At 36.2% G+C, this 16,991-nt stretch overlaps 1 protein-coding gene across 2 annotated transcripts in view; it reads right to left on the minus strand.

Annotated features, from left to right (window-relative positions):
* The window catches only part of SLTM (SAFB like transcription modulator), a 42,134-nt gene extending 25,677 nt beyond the window's left edge, over window positions 1-16,457 (minus strand). For both annotated transcript variants that reach the window (XM_019657531.1, XM_019657530.1), the window contains exons 1-5: window positions 16,179-16,457; window positions 15,113-15,200; window positions 5,037-5,101; window positions 1,698-1,895; window positions 465-512 (exon numbers count right to left, since the gene is read on the minus strand). In XM_019657531.1, coding sequence (XP_019513076.1) covers window positions 465-512; window positions 1,698-1,895; window positions 5,037-5,101; window positions 15,113-15,200; window positions 16,179-16,340 — 561 coding nt within the window. In that variant the 5' untranslated portion in view covers window positions 16,341-16,457. The remainder of the gene's footprint in view (window positions 1-464; window positions 513-1,697; window positions 1,896-5,036; window positions 5,102-15,112; window positions 15,201-16,178) is intronic.
* Between the last annotated feature and the right edge of the window lie 534 nt (window positions 16,458-16,991).

The raw sequence follows: 16,991 nt of genomic DNA on the forward strand, positions 1-16,991 counted from the left end.
ACACAGACACACCCCAAGTCAATTTCTAGAACAGAGATTTTTATCATTTTTATACTATCCCCATCCTAGAATTGCTAAATTAACAAAACTTTAAAGAAAAGCTTTGAAAAAGATGTTAGCACTTTCAAATTACTTACTTTATACCAAAGTGACAGAAAAAAATCTAGGAGCATGAAGACTGCAGAAAACTGGTAATTATGAGTTATGTTTTCCAGAAAAGATGGGCTGTTTTTATTTTTCTTCTGAAAATGGCATGAGCCTTATTATATAACTTCCAAATACCTTTCTGGCAACAAATTTTGGCTGCCGATTTTAAGTATTTTGTATATACCACAGAAATAACTTAGTATTAAATTTAAAGCAGTTTTTTTTATGTATTAGAGAATTATGTTGTCAAAATAAGATTCCTCTTCCAAGCCCTTCCACCCACAATATCAAATTCATAGGACTAAATATAAACTTACTTGGGCTGTTAGAAAGGTATCATCTTCACCTTCTTGAGCTTCAATTTCCTAAGTAAAAGGGTATACAATAGCTTTGCTTTACAAAATATCTGAGTAACATGAGAATGCTTTTATGCTATATCCAATTATCACTTGCCTCATGTTCTGCACAGAGTCTATGATACGGTGGGTACTAAGTCAATATTTCATATACAGACTATATTTTTTATGCCAACAAAAGAATAGTCACATTGATAGAGAATTAGAAAATTCTCTTTAGTCCTTCATTTATTAGGATAGGTAGAATGGAAGTGTTCCAAGCATGATTAAACACTAAAAGCACTGACTCCCTAATCCACTGATTTACTTAAAACATACTAACATACTTCAAAGCAGGGCAAACGGTCTATTTAATTCAAAGAAAAGATTTTTAAACTTATATGCTTTTAAATTATACTTTCGTAAGTAATTTCCTCCCCCCTAATAATAACCAAAGAAATGCCAATTAATCTTATGTAGAAAAATATAGAGGGTGCCAAAAAAATGAATACACATTTTAAAAAAGGAAAACTGCATTAAAATTGTAATACTCAATATATATCGATAACAAAAGATGAATACAAGTCACGTTTGACTTCTGCAATTACAAGAGGTGCTCAAAGTTGATTACCATCAGCGTCTAGACACTTCTGATTAGTGAACTGCTGCTTGAGCAACACTGACCAAAGTGTTCACTTGTATACATTTTTTTGGCACCCCTGGTATATGTATGTATATATGTATGTATGTATGTGTGTGTGTGTGTATATATACACACACACACACACACACACACACACACACACCGAGTGATGTTGGCACTGTCAGAGTGAAACCGGAACATTCATTCATAGTGGGGTAGAAAACAACATAAAACTTAAATGTCCCAAAACTTAAGAGTGGCTAGTAGACACATAGAAAGCAGTCTAATATATATTATGGTATAACACACAGATTATGAAGTCATTCTAATATGTTATGTGAAAATATTATATAGAATAGCAATTTATGGCATGATAACTACTATATATACATATGTGGAAGATAAAAATTTAAAAGGTCATCTTAGGCGGTAGGATTCTGGGTGATTTATAAGTAACTTAAAAAATATTTTTTCTGAAAATTCTGAGACTTCCACATTGAACTAGAAAAAAATACTTTATTATTAGGTACTTAATTTATCTGAGTCACATTTTTAAAAAACTGGCTAAAGACCTGACTTTCGATGTCCTCTTTCTCTATATCTTCTATTGCTTCTGCCTCTATTAATTCATGAGCTCTCTTGTACTCTTCGGTGGAAAGTAACTCCTTGGAATGCACATTTTCGTCTTCATTTTCACCAAACTCTTCAGAGTCCTTTAGTTCGTCAATTCCATCTTGTTCATGTGCTTCTTGATTCTCCAAGTCACAGTCCTTTTAATGGTAAGAAAATTTGGTACAACTAGAAACAAAGTAGTGTAGGCTATCCACCAAACGTTTTTGGTAATTTACATCTCTATATGTGTTAAATTTTACCATATTTTAACATTATTCCCAAAGTCAAAGTTCAATCACTTTACCTTACATATTAACTGTGCTTTAAAAATAGAGGGGACTTAATACCATGGTCATTAAACCACGTATCTGAGTTCCCAAATCTCTCATACTGAAATACACATCAATTCGATTGCTACTAGAGATGTCTTCAAGTCCCAGTTATTTAATATTTACCAACTCACATCCTAGGAGCTGTCCTAAAAGATATGGTTTCAAACGACTTGATTTCACCATGTGCCATAGTTTGGTTTAACTTCAAAAGCCCAGAAAGTCTTATGTATTATGACATAAGGTTTATTTCTAATTAATAATAAGGAATCCCAATTCTTATACCAACATCTATTCTTAAAAAATATGCGAATAATTTATTTAAATGTATTTGTTTTGAAATCTATCACTGTGCCAACAATGCCAATTCGGCAAGGGAACATGAGTTGGGATTATCTCTCTAAAGGAAAGTCTGCTTGCCCTTTAAAATTTATAGATACTCGATAGTTTAGCAGGAAAAAAAAAAAAAGCAGCAATCTGCTTAGTTTCCTCTTTAATTACCTGCAAAGAAAGGGTTGAAAGCAATGAACATTCCTCCCTCCTTTCCTACTCTTCTAGCAAATCTAGTAGATTTAAGAAAAGGTTTCTGGGTTATAAAGGGAAAAGGGCAAGGGCATGCCTATTAATCATTCAGAGCTAAACTGCAGTGAAAGAATAGAAATTTCTGAGGGGGGTAGACAAAGAGAAGAAATTGTTTTGGAATGTGGAATGCTTGGAAAGCAGGTAGGTTTGACCAACCTCACCACATATGAATGGGGGAACCTTGGGGACTGAAAACAGAGTAGGTAATTGTATGGTGGTAGAACAGGTGCAAATAAATAAATAAAAACCAAGGGAAGTCACCGAGAGAACTCCATCTATTCTGAAGTGCCAACTTGGACCATGCTCCTCACTTACAAATGAATGCAAATCCTATACTATTCATGTATCTAGGCAATAGGTGATATTTACCCACCACTACTATAAATTTCAAAACTACCAGCTCTGGAAGACAAAGGAAGTATTTTAACAATTTCTATCTATATGACACACATGCTGATACTTCCAAAGTGAAAAAGAAACATAAGAACTGACGATATATTTAAATAGGATTTTTTTTAAGTTATTTTGCTCTTCTAGATATTATGACCAGGTTCATTTAATAATGAAACAAAGGCATCCTTTGCAGCACATATAAGAGACAGTATTATTATGCTGAACAGAAGTATTTATCTCCTTGTAACATTTCAAACGACTAATATTTTTATGAACTGAAGAACTAAAAGTTAGACATTTGAAAATTAAAAGGTTTTTTACTAAGTCACAATGTTTTCACATCTTATGAATAATTTTTGCTTAATCATATACTCCCTAGTGAAGACAATTAGAGAAAATAAGAACAAGAAAACAAACCTAAAGGAGATATACCACAAGAATAACAGAATACACAGACTGAGGGGTTCTTAAAAGGTCCAAACGAAAGCTGATTTACAGGTGTGCAATCTTCAATTTTAATGGATCCCTTGGCAAATACTCTAAAACATTCTAATTTCAGGGTTAGCTCCTCAACCAAACATTTCTTTTTCTCTGTGCCTGCCTTCTAAGTGCAAGGTACAAAGTGTGGGATGTGTGGTACACCGTGTGGTCTGTGTAACATGGAGAGGGTAGAGAACTATACCGTAGAAGAGAAGGTGACTTCAGGGTGGAATACACAGACATCCAGAGATGTTATGACAATATGAACTAATGCACAGAAAATGGAACATATGGGGATATAAATGTACATAATGTAAGAGGATCTATGCCCATTAAATAATTCCTCCCAATGCCACACTACTTAGGACCTAATGATCAGTAAGTAGGAGATCATGTTTCAGTAAAATAAAAACAAAAAATAAGATTCCTCTTCCAAGCCCTTCCACCCACAATATCAAATTCATAGGACTAAATATAAACTTACTTGGGCTGTTAGAAAGGTATCATCTTCACCTTCTTGAGCTTCAATTTCCTAAGTAAAAGGGTATACAATAGCTTTGCTTTACAAAATATCTGAGTAACATGAGAATGCTTTTATGCTATATCCAATTATCACTTGCCTCATGTTCTGCACAGAGTCTATGATACGGTGGGTACTAAGTCAATATTTCATATACAGACTATATTTTTTATGCCAACAAAAGAATAGTCACATTGATAGAGAATTAGAAAATTCTCTTTAGTCCTTCATTTATTAGGATAGGTAGAATGGAAGTGTTCCAAGCATGATTAAACACTAAAAGCACTGACTCCCTAATCCACTGATTTACTTAAAACATACTAACATACTTCAAAGCAGGGCAAACGGTCTATTTAATTCAAAGAAAAGATTTTTAAACTTATATGCTTTTAAATTATACTTTCGTAAGTAATTTCCTCCCCCCTAATAATAACCAAAGAAATGCCAATTAATCTTATGTAGAAAAATATAGAGGGTGCCAAAAAAATGAATACACATTTTAAAAAAGGAAAACTGCATTAAAATTGTAATACTCAATATATATNAAATTTCTTAATTTGATCTTTACCAAGAAGCAAAACATCAGCAATTTCCTTGCTCCATTTTAAGGGCTACATTAATCTAAATTCTGTGTATTATATACCAAAACTAAATGCAATGGGCAGATGAAAAATAAACTATCAACATCCTTCACTGCAGTACCTTGTCCAGGAACTAACATATCAATTGTGCTATAGCTGTTCCTCTGGCACCTATGTCTCAAACTTCTACTTAAAGACCTGGACAAACTTTATTTTTAGCTTTATGTCTTGTTTATCTGAAGACAAAGTTATTTATTTCATTTCTCAATTATGAGAATGAGCTTGACAATATCACAGAAATCTCTACCTTTATTTTCCCTACATACTTGATTATCGTTCAAATAAAATGCATGAGTTCATCATGCAAAATGCGAGACTCAAAATAAACATCTTAACCTGAGTAATTAACTTTACCTTGACAAAAGCATCATCTTCCACAGAAGCATCTCCGCTCAACTCATCTGCTTCTTGCTTTTTACCTACAAAAGAAGGAAAATGGGCTAACAACCAATATCTTATTACTTTAAGAGCAAAAAACATTCAGTTTACCTCGCAGTATTAACTCTCTACTCCCAACACCTGACAAAGCCAATGCCAACAGGTTATAAACCACCTGCTCACAGCTGTCCCAAACAAAAAAAGCTTGAACAATGTCATGCTGTTTCACTAAAATAAACTGTGCAAATAATTTCTTACGTATCAATTCATCATCTTAAATGACTTGATATATATGACACATTTTTCTTTACACCACTGAAATTCTCTACCTTCAAATCTCCCAGTAGTAACACCTTTCAACAGTATTCTACTAACTGTATATATATATATATATATATATACACACAACCAAATGTCTGATAGCTGAATTCCACTCATATCCCCCACCAAAGCCTTCCTTAAGTTCTCTTCAACAAGCTTTCTCTGAAATAAAATTCTCATACTGTAATCTACACCTTACAATCTATCAGTTGTTCATATACCACCTTGCACTCTCAAGTACATCTCGCTAACCATTATTTGGTATTTCTCCAGCATAAATATAAATAGGGCTGGGCGCTTCACATTATGACTGATTTAACTGATTCAAGGCAAGTAAAAATTACTTTAGAATGAAAACTGTTAACAGCTTCCAGATAGACTAGAGGCCTCCCCAACCCAACCCTTAAAATCTTCAATCTTCAACTTTAAACTGGTGGTTGAAACTTAAAATGTTCTCTACATCAAAAAACAAAAAAACTTTTCCACAGAGCCAATGCTAAAAGTTTATGTTTTCAGACTAGTCCACAAAAACACACTTCATAACCCATGATGTATCAGAAGGGCTGTAAAAAACACATCTGCTGGAACTTAGTTAAATTTTTAAAATTTATTTTGAAATGTGACTGAATATTCTTTCCTGAGGCTAATTCATCAACTTTTCCCTTTGCCTAAAACAGGAACTGCTGTGTACCTATCTCAAACTTCAGTGATCCCAGGGTAGGGGGTTTGGAGGTGAAGTAACTATTACAAAAAGTTAGGATACCTCTCTTTCCCTAGTCTCTTCATCAGCTCCTGTCTTCTACTCCCAATTTGAAACACTTCCCACAAAGGAGTGATATCATGAAAAGGGAAACAAGATACTGGTCCTTCCAGGTATATATATATAAAAAAAAAACCAGATTAAAAATTGGGATTTTCTTTTACCCAGAGTTTGTAAAAGAGGGCTTGTCCCCACCCCTGCAGCCTTGTGTGAATCAAAAGAGAAATAAAGTGTGGAGCTGAGTGTGGTGTTCACTTCCTATTTGGAATGCTGGTGTTTGTATTTCAGGAAAAATATAAATTAGAAGCTACTACAAAGGTAACAACTAAGAAAGCCTGTTCACCAGAAAGTAATTATTAATCTACTTAAAAATTAAATAAAGATGTTCCTTCCCCAAGAAGAAAACAGCATCAGATAAGAAAGAGCTCACTAAATTCTTCTATCCCATTTAGAAAGTTTCAAATATAAAAACTTTAAAGATGTTACCTTTTGGGAGAAATAAGCTTTTCAAAAATGTAGGCTCTTTTCCCCCTTTCCACCCTCAACACAGGTCACCAAATAACCTAAGTAGGGCTTTGGGGGAGACTCCTTCAGATCATTTGCAAGTACTATTTACTCCTTACAATTATAAACTGCTTTACAACTAGCAAAGCACTTAAAAAAGAGTTGTTGATTTTTCCAAGCACCCTATGGTACATGGGGAAGGTAATCACAATTTAAAAAAACGGAAAATGAACCCAAGAGGGTAAATAGCTTGCCCAAAACTAATAAACGGCATTGTGCAAACTGGAAGCCAAGGCTTCTCATATCCAGTTCTGAATTCTTTCCACTACATTTTACTATGACCTACTTAAAAGATTATTCTAGTAAGGAGTGGTTAACTCAATTTAAAGATATTATCTTTCAAATGGCAGCTCTCAGCATAATGACAAATGGCATATACTATGCACACTCCACGGTGAATTTTGCTTGCTTTAGTTTACTCAAAGGGAAATCAAATTACACTACCACAACAAAAACATCAGTAGTCACTACCTACCACTGCTTAAATGATTTCCACAGTCCAGGCACTAGGATAAATGCTTTATATACATTAATGTATTTATTTTATTCATATAACTACATCCCGATTTTACAAAAAAAAAAAGGAAACTAATGCTGAAAAGTTAATCCGATTACAAAACTAGTAAAGACAGTGCTTCGATGTAAACCCACAAAACCATAATATCTTCAAGTAGTTACAATGTGCCAGCTGTTAAAAATGTTATCTTTTAGTGTAAACAGAGGTTCCAAAAGCCACACCAAAAAATTTTAAAAATGAGACAGGGATTACATAACTTGGCCCATGACAAACAGGCAACAAGAGACAGAAGTACACAAAAAGGTCCAACTTGACTATCCCTTAGTGTTTTTAACAGCTGTATCATAGGAAAGCACTCAACATTTAATGTGTCATCAGCTTGTAAACACTAAACCATGAGGGCAAGATTTGCGTACATACTGGGATGAAACTGCAATAATAATCTGATAGATACGTGTTTGACAAAACTGAAATTTTATACTATAGCTTTTGACTGTTTTCATAAACTATAACTTTGGGCTTGTTTTACGTATGCCAAACTAGAAACTATATTGTAATTAATCCCTTTATGAAAAAAGTATCACCCGTTCCCCATACAAAATGTAACGCATATTTTAAAAAGCTATGTTCACATCCAGCCCAGAACCTTGTGCGGTGCTATATAATGAGCATATACTCAAGCATTATATATGTGTTTCCTGACTGATAATGGAGTAAGTTCTAAGTTGAATGCTAGTATTAAACAAAGTCTGGATTTCTAATTCAGCCTTCAGTGGAACAAAGAGGTGACATGCCAGTCAAACTAGCATTATATGCAACTCCGTCCTATCAGTAAGGACTGTAAACTCCCAACTTTCATTATGCTACAAAGTACATTATAGATTCCTAACTTTTAAGATGTCACAGATGAGAAATGAAAACAAAAACCAGATTCCCCCTTATATTCCAACAAGCACCATCACCGTAGGCACATTTTTGTAAAGTGAGTAACCATTTTTATCCCTATCTCCCATTTAAGCCTGTGCTATCCAAGGTCCTATGGCAACTTAATTAAATAATCTTTTGTCCTTCAAAAAAATCTGCCACGTGCCACAAAAATGTGAATGGGCCAAAGGACAGCGGCATGACCAGGATGAAAGAGCTAACTCAAAGTTTCACAGAGACTGAAGCCCAACTTTAATGCTTGAGGGATAAAACTAGAAAATAAACTAAGAAGATAGGGTAAATAACAAAACACAAAATGGAAGCAAAATGAACTTATCACACCTTAAATTATATCAGTAATAACATATGGTTATTTTGAAATTACATAAAATACACTGCAATGTTCTTTGCTTGATTTTAGGGTCTAAAGTAAAATGGTAAAGTAAAAATGTATACACCAGAGGATGACACTAGAAACATCTCGTTTATGCAATACAAATTTGTATAGGTCCTCAAACCCTTAATGAAACTGTTGTGGCCAGACACGTTTCAGAATTCAGAATTTTCAGATTTTAGAAGAGTAAGATTGTGTATATATCATTTATTAATTTAAACCTTCCAGTGGCTTCTGAAACAGTGTCTCTCAATCACAGAAATAATTGTGCAATGAAATATATCCATATTCACATCAAATGGGATAAATCTAAGACTATAAATAGCTTCACTTCTGCCACCAAGCTCAAGGAAAAACTTTCAGTTTCCAAAACTTCTCTATTTCAGAATTATGTATAAAAGCATTAAGGATTGTAAATTGGTTTTCCCCTCCAAAGGCAAATTGGTCCTTTGCAATTTTCCTTTTCAAGTTCAGAAATACCTCCAAAACAAAAAAATCTACTTAATTAGAATTAAAATAATTTTGCCCAAAAAACCTGTGGTTTGAGTACCTTATCCCCTAAAACAATTACAGAAACTATGAAATGCAGAAAATAATTAGTCATAAAATTTCTGGTGGAGTAGTGGGGGAAAGATTCAGATTATAAGCCAAACTGAATAACATTTCATGTTTCCACGAACAACCTTTCCCCAGCTAGATGTTAGATATTAAAATAATCATAAACTATGCTTTGTGTTAATTGTTCACATGTGTGTTAGCCTCGCTTCTATTAAACCAATATTTTACTAATGAAATCACTTTTCTAAAAGGCCTTGTACATTGTCTTAAACATAGCAGTCATACAATAGGTCATTTTATTATTTTTCAATCTACTATTAAGATAATTCACTCAGTGTAATCTGAAAAACACCAAAAGTATATTATAGAAGTCTCTAACTTTGGTCATCTAAAGATAACCAAACTAGGGCCGGCCGAGTGGCGCGATGGTTAAGAACTGGCTTGGGATGCCAGAGGGCCCCGGTTCGGATCCCACATATGAGGGCCAGTGACACTGCCCTCCATAGCTAAGATGCTGAACAACAGCTCAACCTGGAGCTGGGCGGCCTTGAGTCGCTGGTGACGGCGTAGGCTGCAGCCCCTGTGGCAGTGGGTTGCCATGGGCTACCGTGTGTAGCCAGCAGCCAGCGTGAGCGGCCAGCAACCGCAGTGAGCGGCCGTCCAGAAGCCGGAGACTGATCTGCCTCACCAGGGAAGAGCGCAATGATGGTGCCAACTTAGGCCAGTGAAGCAACGTCCTCCACAACTAGACTGAAGAACAAAACGACAGCAACTTGTCTGTTCCCTTCCCCCAATTCCCCTGCACTGTTCCCATCCCCACAATTCCCCAATAAAAATCTTTAAAAAAAAAAAAAAGATAACCAAACTATACACACACATGCATGTACACAAGGTATTTTAAAAGGCATCAAAAATTTTACTGACTTCTTAATGGATTACTTTTTTATTCTATCAATAAAAAGAAAACGCTACTGCTTCATAGCACTGTTGCAAGAATCAAACAAAGGAATGTGAAAGTTTTTTGAAAACTGTAAAGTATATAAAACAATTTGCAAACTGACAGGCAGAAAAAGATGAATGAAAAGGATGCTAAGTTTCAAGCTAGTTTAGAGTCAGTGGTTAACATTAGCCACATGACAATCACCTGAAGAACTTTAGAAAATACTGATGCCTGGGCCCCCAACAGAGCAACCAAAATCAAATCTCTGGGGCAGGAGCCTGGTTTCTGTATTTTTAAAAACACGAATGACTCTAAGGTAAAGTAGATTGAGAATCACTAAGATGACTGAGCATAAGTAACTGTAAGAGCTAGAGTGAGACTATAAGAGAAAGATTATTGTTTTCAGACTCTCTAGACTAGAGAAAATTTTAATTCTACCTACCTTTAACAAAACACCATACATGGTGTGAACTTATTTAAGTTGTTGAAAAGGAAAAAAAAGATCTTTAACATAAACCTGTAAAACATGCACATGTACGTATACACCTTATATCAACAAAATGTTACCTGTGGTTCAAATTCAGCATAGTGGAATCATGGGGAATTTTCACTTTTTTGTACTTTTCCAGATTATCTAATTTATAAAATGAAAACGTTTCACTTTTATAATCTGGAAAACAATACTATAAAGCCATAATGCAAACTACTACTATTCCAGGGAAGTAGAACCGCCATGTAAGGCTAACTCCTGGAATTACAAACACTGAGTCCTTTTTACTGTAATATGTGAGAACTATAGAAGAGGTGATTAAATAAATCAGTAAATTCCACCCTTATATCCCAAGCCATTGTTCAACCTCTTCACTAAAGTCCTTCTGATGCCACCAACTAATAACAATGATTTCTTTTTCTTCTAATTCCTGGACAATTCGCACTTTATTTTACATGAGTTCATGAAAGAGGAGATTAAAAAGCCTGATGTCCATTGCTCCTAATTCAGAATGCCTAGAAGATGACTGACTTGGAAGAAGCAAACTGTCTTATTTAAAGTACTACACAATTTTACCTCCCTTGACACACACCATATTTAATACAGTAGCTTAAAAAGTACAAAAGTGTTTTGATGATAAACATAAGCCACCATATAAACTGCAAAAGGCAAATGCAGGTTTTAATGGCTGAGGTAAAAAGGTCTGATTTTGTGAAATGAAAATAACATACACAACCTTGGAGGCTGGACAATTCCAGCGCAAGTTATGAGGCTTTCCATTACAGCAACAACTTGGTGAGGAATAAAAGGAAGCTGCAGTGATTCACGTATCCTACTGTACATAGCAGTGTTTAAGGAGAAGCCACTAGTATTGTTGAAAAAGACTGGAAGATAGTCAAGACTATTAATCTCTGATATACGTGCTTCCTACAAAGAAATATGCAATTAAAATAAGCACTCAAAGAGAGATTTTTGAAAGCACTTGTTTAAAAAGGCATCATACAGCCCTTAGTAATCATTCAACAAATATTTTCTGAGCACCTATTATGTGCCAAGCACTATTCTAGGCATTACAGACTAGTATAAATAAAAGACTATGTCCTTACCCTCGACAAAGCTTCTAGCCTAGTGGGTACCCAAAAAATATCTGTGACAATTCTGTCCCCAAAGCCCTTCTCAATGCCACAATTCTGATTAAGTTCTGTAACATCCAAATATGCTGCAGTTAAAAAACAAAAAAAGGGAAAGAGTTCCAGTACATCATTATATTGTATTAAAATCATTTTATATGGTTGATTACTGTATTCTTGAAATAATTTTTGGAAAGCTTTATACAGTACACATGTAATTAATTATATTGGCTGTGGTATTGTCCACACAAAATTAGATATTAGATGTTAGGCTAAACCTATAACCCCAAATTATACTTTTTTCCCATAGGGAGAAATATCAGATTTTATATAGCATTTTGAATCTTTTTTAAAGGCTGCATGTATTGCAAATAAGTTTCAACATCAGTAAGTACTGCATTACATATAATTCTTAATAGTGATTAACCACATAAAATAACTTTTGCTGAAGTTTAGAAGTGACTGTAAAGGTTGAAAAACCAAAAGAATGGTATACAATTGGCAGCTGAATCAAAAGAAACTTTAAATCTATAATCTCTAAAACAAGCTAATGAGGAGTTAGCTCTACCTGTTTATCCACTTTCTTAACACACACCCAAACAATATGATACTAAATCTCACTGATAAAGCTTTCTTCTAGGTTACTTATTAAATAGTTCATATAGCAAAGAGAATATAAAGATTCAGAAGGGAGAACCAAACTAAGCTATAAACTGTTTCACCATATTAACTGTATGCAAACAGATTTTATAAATGTTGCTCTTAAATACTAGAACCCACTACATTATCAAGTTATCAATACTATCAAACTTTTATTACAAGTTTGTGCTTATAAAACTCTATTTTAAAAATAGTCTACAGCATGCTTAAGAATGCAGACTCCTTTTCCTCCAATCTATCCAAACACAATCACTTTAACCAAAAAAAAAACCTTACTTCTTGCTTTCTTAACATCATTTAACTTTTATCAAAAGATTTCTTTTCCTCACAAGCTATTATATGTTGTGTTTTGCTGTCGTCTGTATGATTGCCTCTAAGTAATTAATCCCTGTCTTCCCTCTTTCCTTTTCTAATAATCTGTCCTAAAGAATATTTACGCTGGTTGAAGACCTATGAGATTTCCTGTTTCTTCCTTATACAACTAGTTTAGCTGAACAGAAAGCATTTTTCTTCTGGCCCCTGGCTATATATAATTATTAAATTTTAGAACTAAAGATTTTTGCAGATAATCTAGTAAAATTTCCAACTTTACGAAAAAGTTAACACCTATTGAAGGAAAAGTAGTATGAGAACCAACCAAGATGACATTATCTTCAAGATAGGCATTGCTAAGTGAAATAAAATTTGGCAAAAAGAACAATGTAGTAATTCAGCAACAAGACTGAAAACTTGTCATCACAATAAAATATTTAATTTCTTGAATCCTTAGTTTTAAAAAATCTATTATCAACATTTTAAAAAGTTTCCCTTTTCAAATTTGATTTCTAAGAATTATTTTTAAACTTAATTTAAAATTGAAAATAATTTTTATTTATACTCATCTTAATTGTAATTTAATTCAAAATAGGTTCTTAGTTTGGGATTTACATTTTTTTGCAACACATAGGATTTTCAGAACAATGATAAATGGAATTCAAGGAGACAAAAGCTCTTTATCATACACGCCCTAGAATGAGTCTCAGGAAATACTCAGTAGTAACCTGCTGGAGACAAATGATCAAATATTACAACTTCTAATTAAAGACCACAAAACAGCTTAACATCAGAGTTGAGGAAAAATTAAAGTTCAAATATCCTTACAATCCATATAAAAGAAAAAAATGAACATATCAATTTTATATCTATACTGAAAAACTTAAAATTTTACATTGCTGAAATTATTTCCAAGGGTAAGATACTGAAAAACGGCTAGCTACACAGAGAGATTAAAAGTAGATGAGAGTGAATAAATCAAAGGTTTATTTTAGATGCTAAAATCAATAATCAGCTCAGATTACTTGGGACTATGATTAATACACAGTGTCTGCCAAACTATCAAAATGTACTAAATAAATGACAAAATCATTATAAGAAATTACTACAAGAAACATGGTTAATTCCTAATGTACTTATTTCCAAATTTTTTATGCCTCCTCATTTTGAAATAGCCTCTGGTTTGTTAGCAGAGGCTTCTCAGCACAAACTTCTCTAAACACAGGGAAATGTATTTTTCAAAGTGATATATGGGGTCAGTTACATTAAAAGCCACAGATCTTCAAGATAACTGTTAGTCTTCTTAAACTCTACTTCCACCTCTGCCATTCCCATGCCACCCAGGAAATGCTTCTTAGTCCTTGTCAATTTCCTATGCCACAAATAGGGAGCTCTTGAAAACATACAAAGCCCCCAATAGTGAGATGGCATCAAGATCTACCTGGTCCTAATAGTCCACATAGACTGCTTAAGATCAAACTTGAATATTCCCTTCTTTTCAAGGTTAATCCATTCAGCCATTTTACTCCAGTTACAGTCAATCTGGTCTATGGTAGATGGAGTAGCATTTTAATCACTTAAAGCAGTAAATAAAGTTAGATTTTAAAAATGCTGCTACTGTCCATGACACACTCAGCATGGAACCTATATTATAGATAGGTACCAGGATCCAGATACCCACATCATGTCCACCCTCTGCCACTGTCCTGATGGGAGGGAAGGAAAAATTTGCAATTATGTATTCAAGTAAAGATTTCACTTACCAGAACATTTTAAAAATATGTCCCCATTTATACTGTCAAAATGTTAATTTAAAATCACTTTTATCTATTCACTAAATCACCATATCCTGGAAATATATTCTGGACTACTTTAAAAGTTATAAAATCAAAATCTTTAAGAGATCCCTATAGCTAAAAACTTTTTTTAGACTAACTTTTCATGGATTTTCTCTACCTTGTTAATATCACTGGTGAGGTCTTTTTGAATTTCACTGAAAATTAGAATGCATAATGGCATAAATGCAAATTAAGTTCACCAAGTCAAACAAAATACTGAACGTAAACGTTACAGAATTTTAATACACTAGAGAAAACAGCAAGGAGCCAAGGTGAAAGATTTGGTAGGAATTCCATCAATACTCTGCCAATTGTGGGGCAAGGTAGATATGAATTAAATTGTATTTTATTCTTCAGTTCTTCACGCTATGAAGGAAGAAACATTATGAAACTTGACTTTGTAATTTTTTCGGAAGCAATAAAGAACTGGTCTCACTTTCAGGTCAGCTTCAGCCAAATCTTAAGGGCTACAAGTCACCTCGGAGCCTGGCAACAGGAACTTTTTCTTCCTTGACCCAAGAAGGCAGAGTGCCAGAGGGAAATAGCAAAGAGTAGCACTATATAAACAGGGCAAGTGGCACAAGAGCAGAGGCAAGTTATATAACCAAAATATATTTTAAAATATGTTCATAACTCGTAACAACCTTTGCCTTTGGCTGGTTTCTTGTTTGGAGTATCAGTTGAAACTGTTAATTCAATATTATCTGGATCGCCTCCTTCCTCTTCAATAGCCTACATTAGAAAGAGAAGTTAATATGCTACACAATCTATCTAAACTTATTTATAAAAACGAAATGAAAAAAAAAATCAGCAAACCTCAAGCCTCAAGACATTCGAATTGCCAGTCATTTCATAAACCGACTTCAAAAAAAGCAATTAAAGTACACGAGTGAGAGAAACTTTAAGGGGGAAATATTAAGTTTCAAAATCACATGGACTTTTAAATTCTACCGAGTCGAAATAATTAAATATCACATATCATACTGAACAAAAGTCTAAACATTCTCCATTGCAGAAAAGTTGCTAAGGTACGAAAGTAAATAACTAAAAAGAGCTTTCCTAATTTCTATAAAGCAAACTTGTTTCTCCTCTACTACAATTCCAACGCTCACTCAAATAAACCAGAAAGATAATGAGGGATGAAAAAGCACATTACTGAGCTGATGCAAAAACTGAAATTCCAGCGGAAAACAAACCCTTTCTCTTACCCACCCATCAACTTCCACTACCAATTCCCCCCAAGATGGGGAGGAAACGGTTGGACACAATTAAACGGTAACTTCGCATAAGTCACCAAAGTAACCAGTCCCTCGGAGGCCAAGAAATGCACGCGCTCACCATCGCTAAAGGCTGGGGACCGAGTGCCTCCCACGTCTCTACGATTGCCCTTGGGAGGCCCCGCCAGCCGGCTGCAGCCCTCGCACCCTGGGGGTTGTCCGGGAGGAGGCAGGGGCGCGCTAGGCTGCGGCGACTGGTCCCAATCCTGGGCGGCTCGCGGACGGGACGCAGGCCCAGTCCGGCGCGCGGGGGCGGGGGCGGGGGCGCCGCCGGAGGGTCTTAGCTCACACGGCGCGCGTGGGCGCCGCCCGGGGCCTTCCCACGGCGCCGCCTCGCGGGAACCGGCGACTGCGGGTGGCCGGGGGCTGCGGCGGAAGGTGGGGCTCCGCGACGCGGCCTAAGCTCCCCTTCCCGGACCTTGCCGGGCCTCACCTGCTTGAGTCGGGAGACGAGCACAGTCTTGACTCCGGTGATGTCTAAGTTCCGCCGCTTCAGCTCGGACTTGAGATCGATGACCCGCAGATCTGTGATCTTTTTACCCTCCGCCTGACCCGAGGCAGCCGGGACTGCCACAGCACCGGCAGCGGCAGCCATTTTAGAAGTGCAGCGCGCTGCTGAGGCAGCGAGTGAGCTGCAGGGCGGCGGCAGCAGCGCCAACTTCAACCCAGGCCTCGGGTACAGCCGGCGCCGCGCAGCGCAGCGCACAATGAGCCCCTGGCTCCGCCCCCTGCACGCCACCCCAGCGCAACCTGCAGCCGCAGCCAGCACCCGGATGACGGGCGCGCATGCGCACTGACATGAGGCTCGAGGCGGGCTCTCCGCACGCTCCGCCTAGCCCGTCACGGCCAATTGGGCGGTGCGTCCCTTTGCATGGGCTAAGGAGGTCGGGCAAGTCCGACTGCACCAATGTCGGCTGCACCGCGGTTCCTCGCCGCTTCGTTAGTCGTTTTCTGGCAACATCTCGAGTCTGGAGCAACAGCAGGGTGCTAATGCACTACACGGCGTAGATGGTTTGCACGTTACTCAACACAGACTAACGGGCGTGTGCGCGGCCTGAACCTCTTCCAGAGAAATACTTTAGCAGCTCTGCTGAATAATCAAGAAACATGTGGCCGGTGTGCACTAAGAAACTAGGTTCCCCGAGTTTCATACAAAAGGCTGGAAAGAAACACTAGGACGGCAAGAATATAAAAAATATAAAAGGCTATCAGGGTTATAAGAATATTAAGGGCTGGCCTGTGTGAC

This window comes from Hipposideros armiger, unplaced genomic scaffold (genome assembly GCF_001890085.2).
Source record: "Hipposideros armiger isolate ML-2016 unplaced genomic scaffold, ASM189008v1 scaffold_276, whole genome shotgun sequence".
Lineage (NCBI taxonomy): Eukaryota > Metazoa > Chordata > Mammalia > Chiroptera > Hipposideridae > Hipposideros > Hipposideros armiger.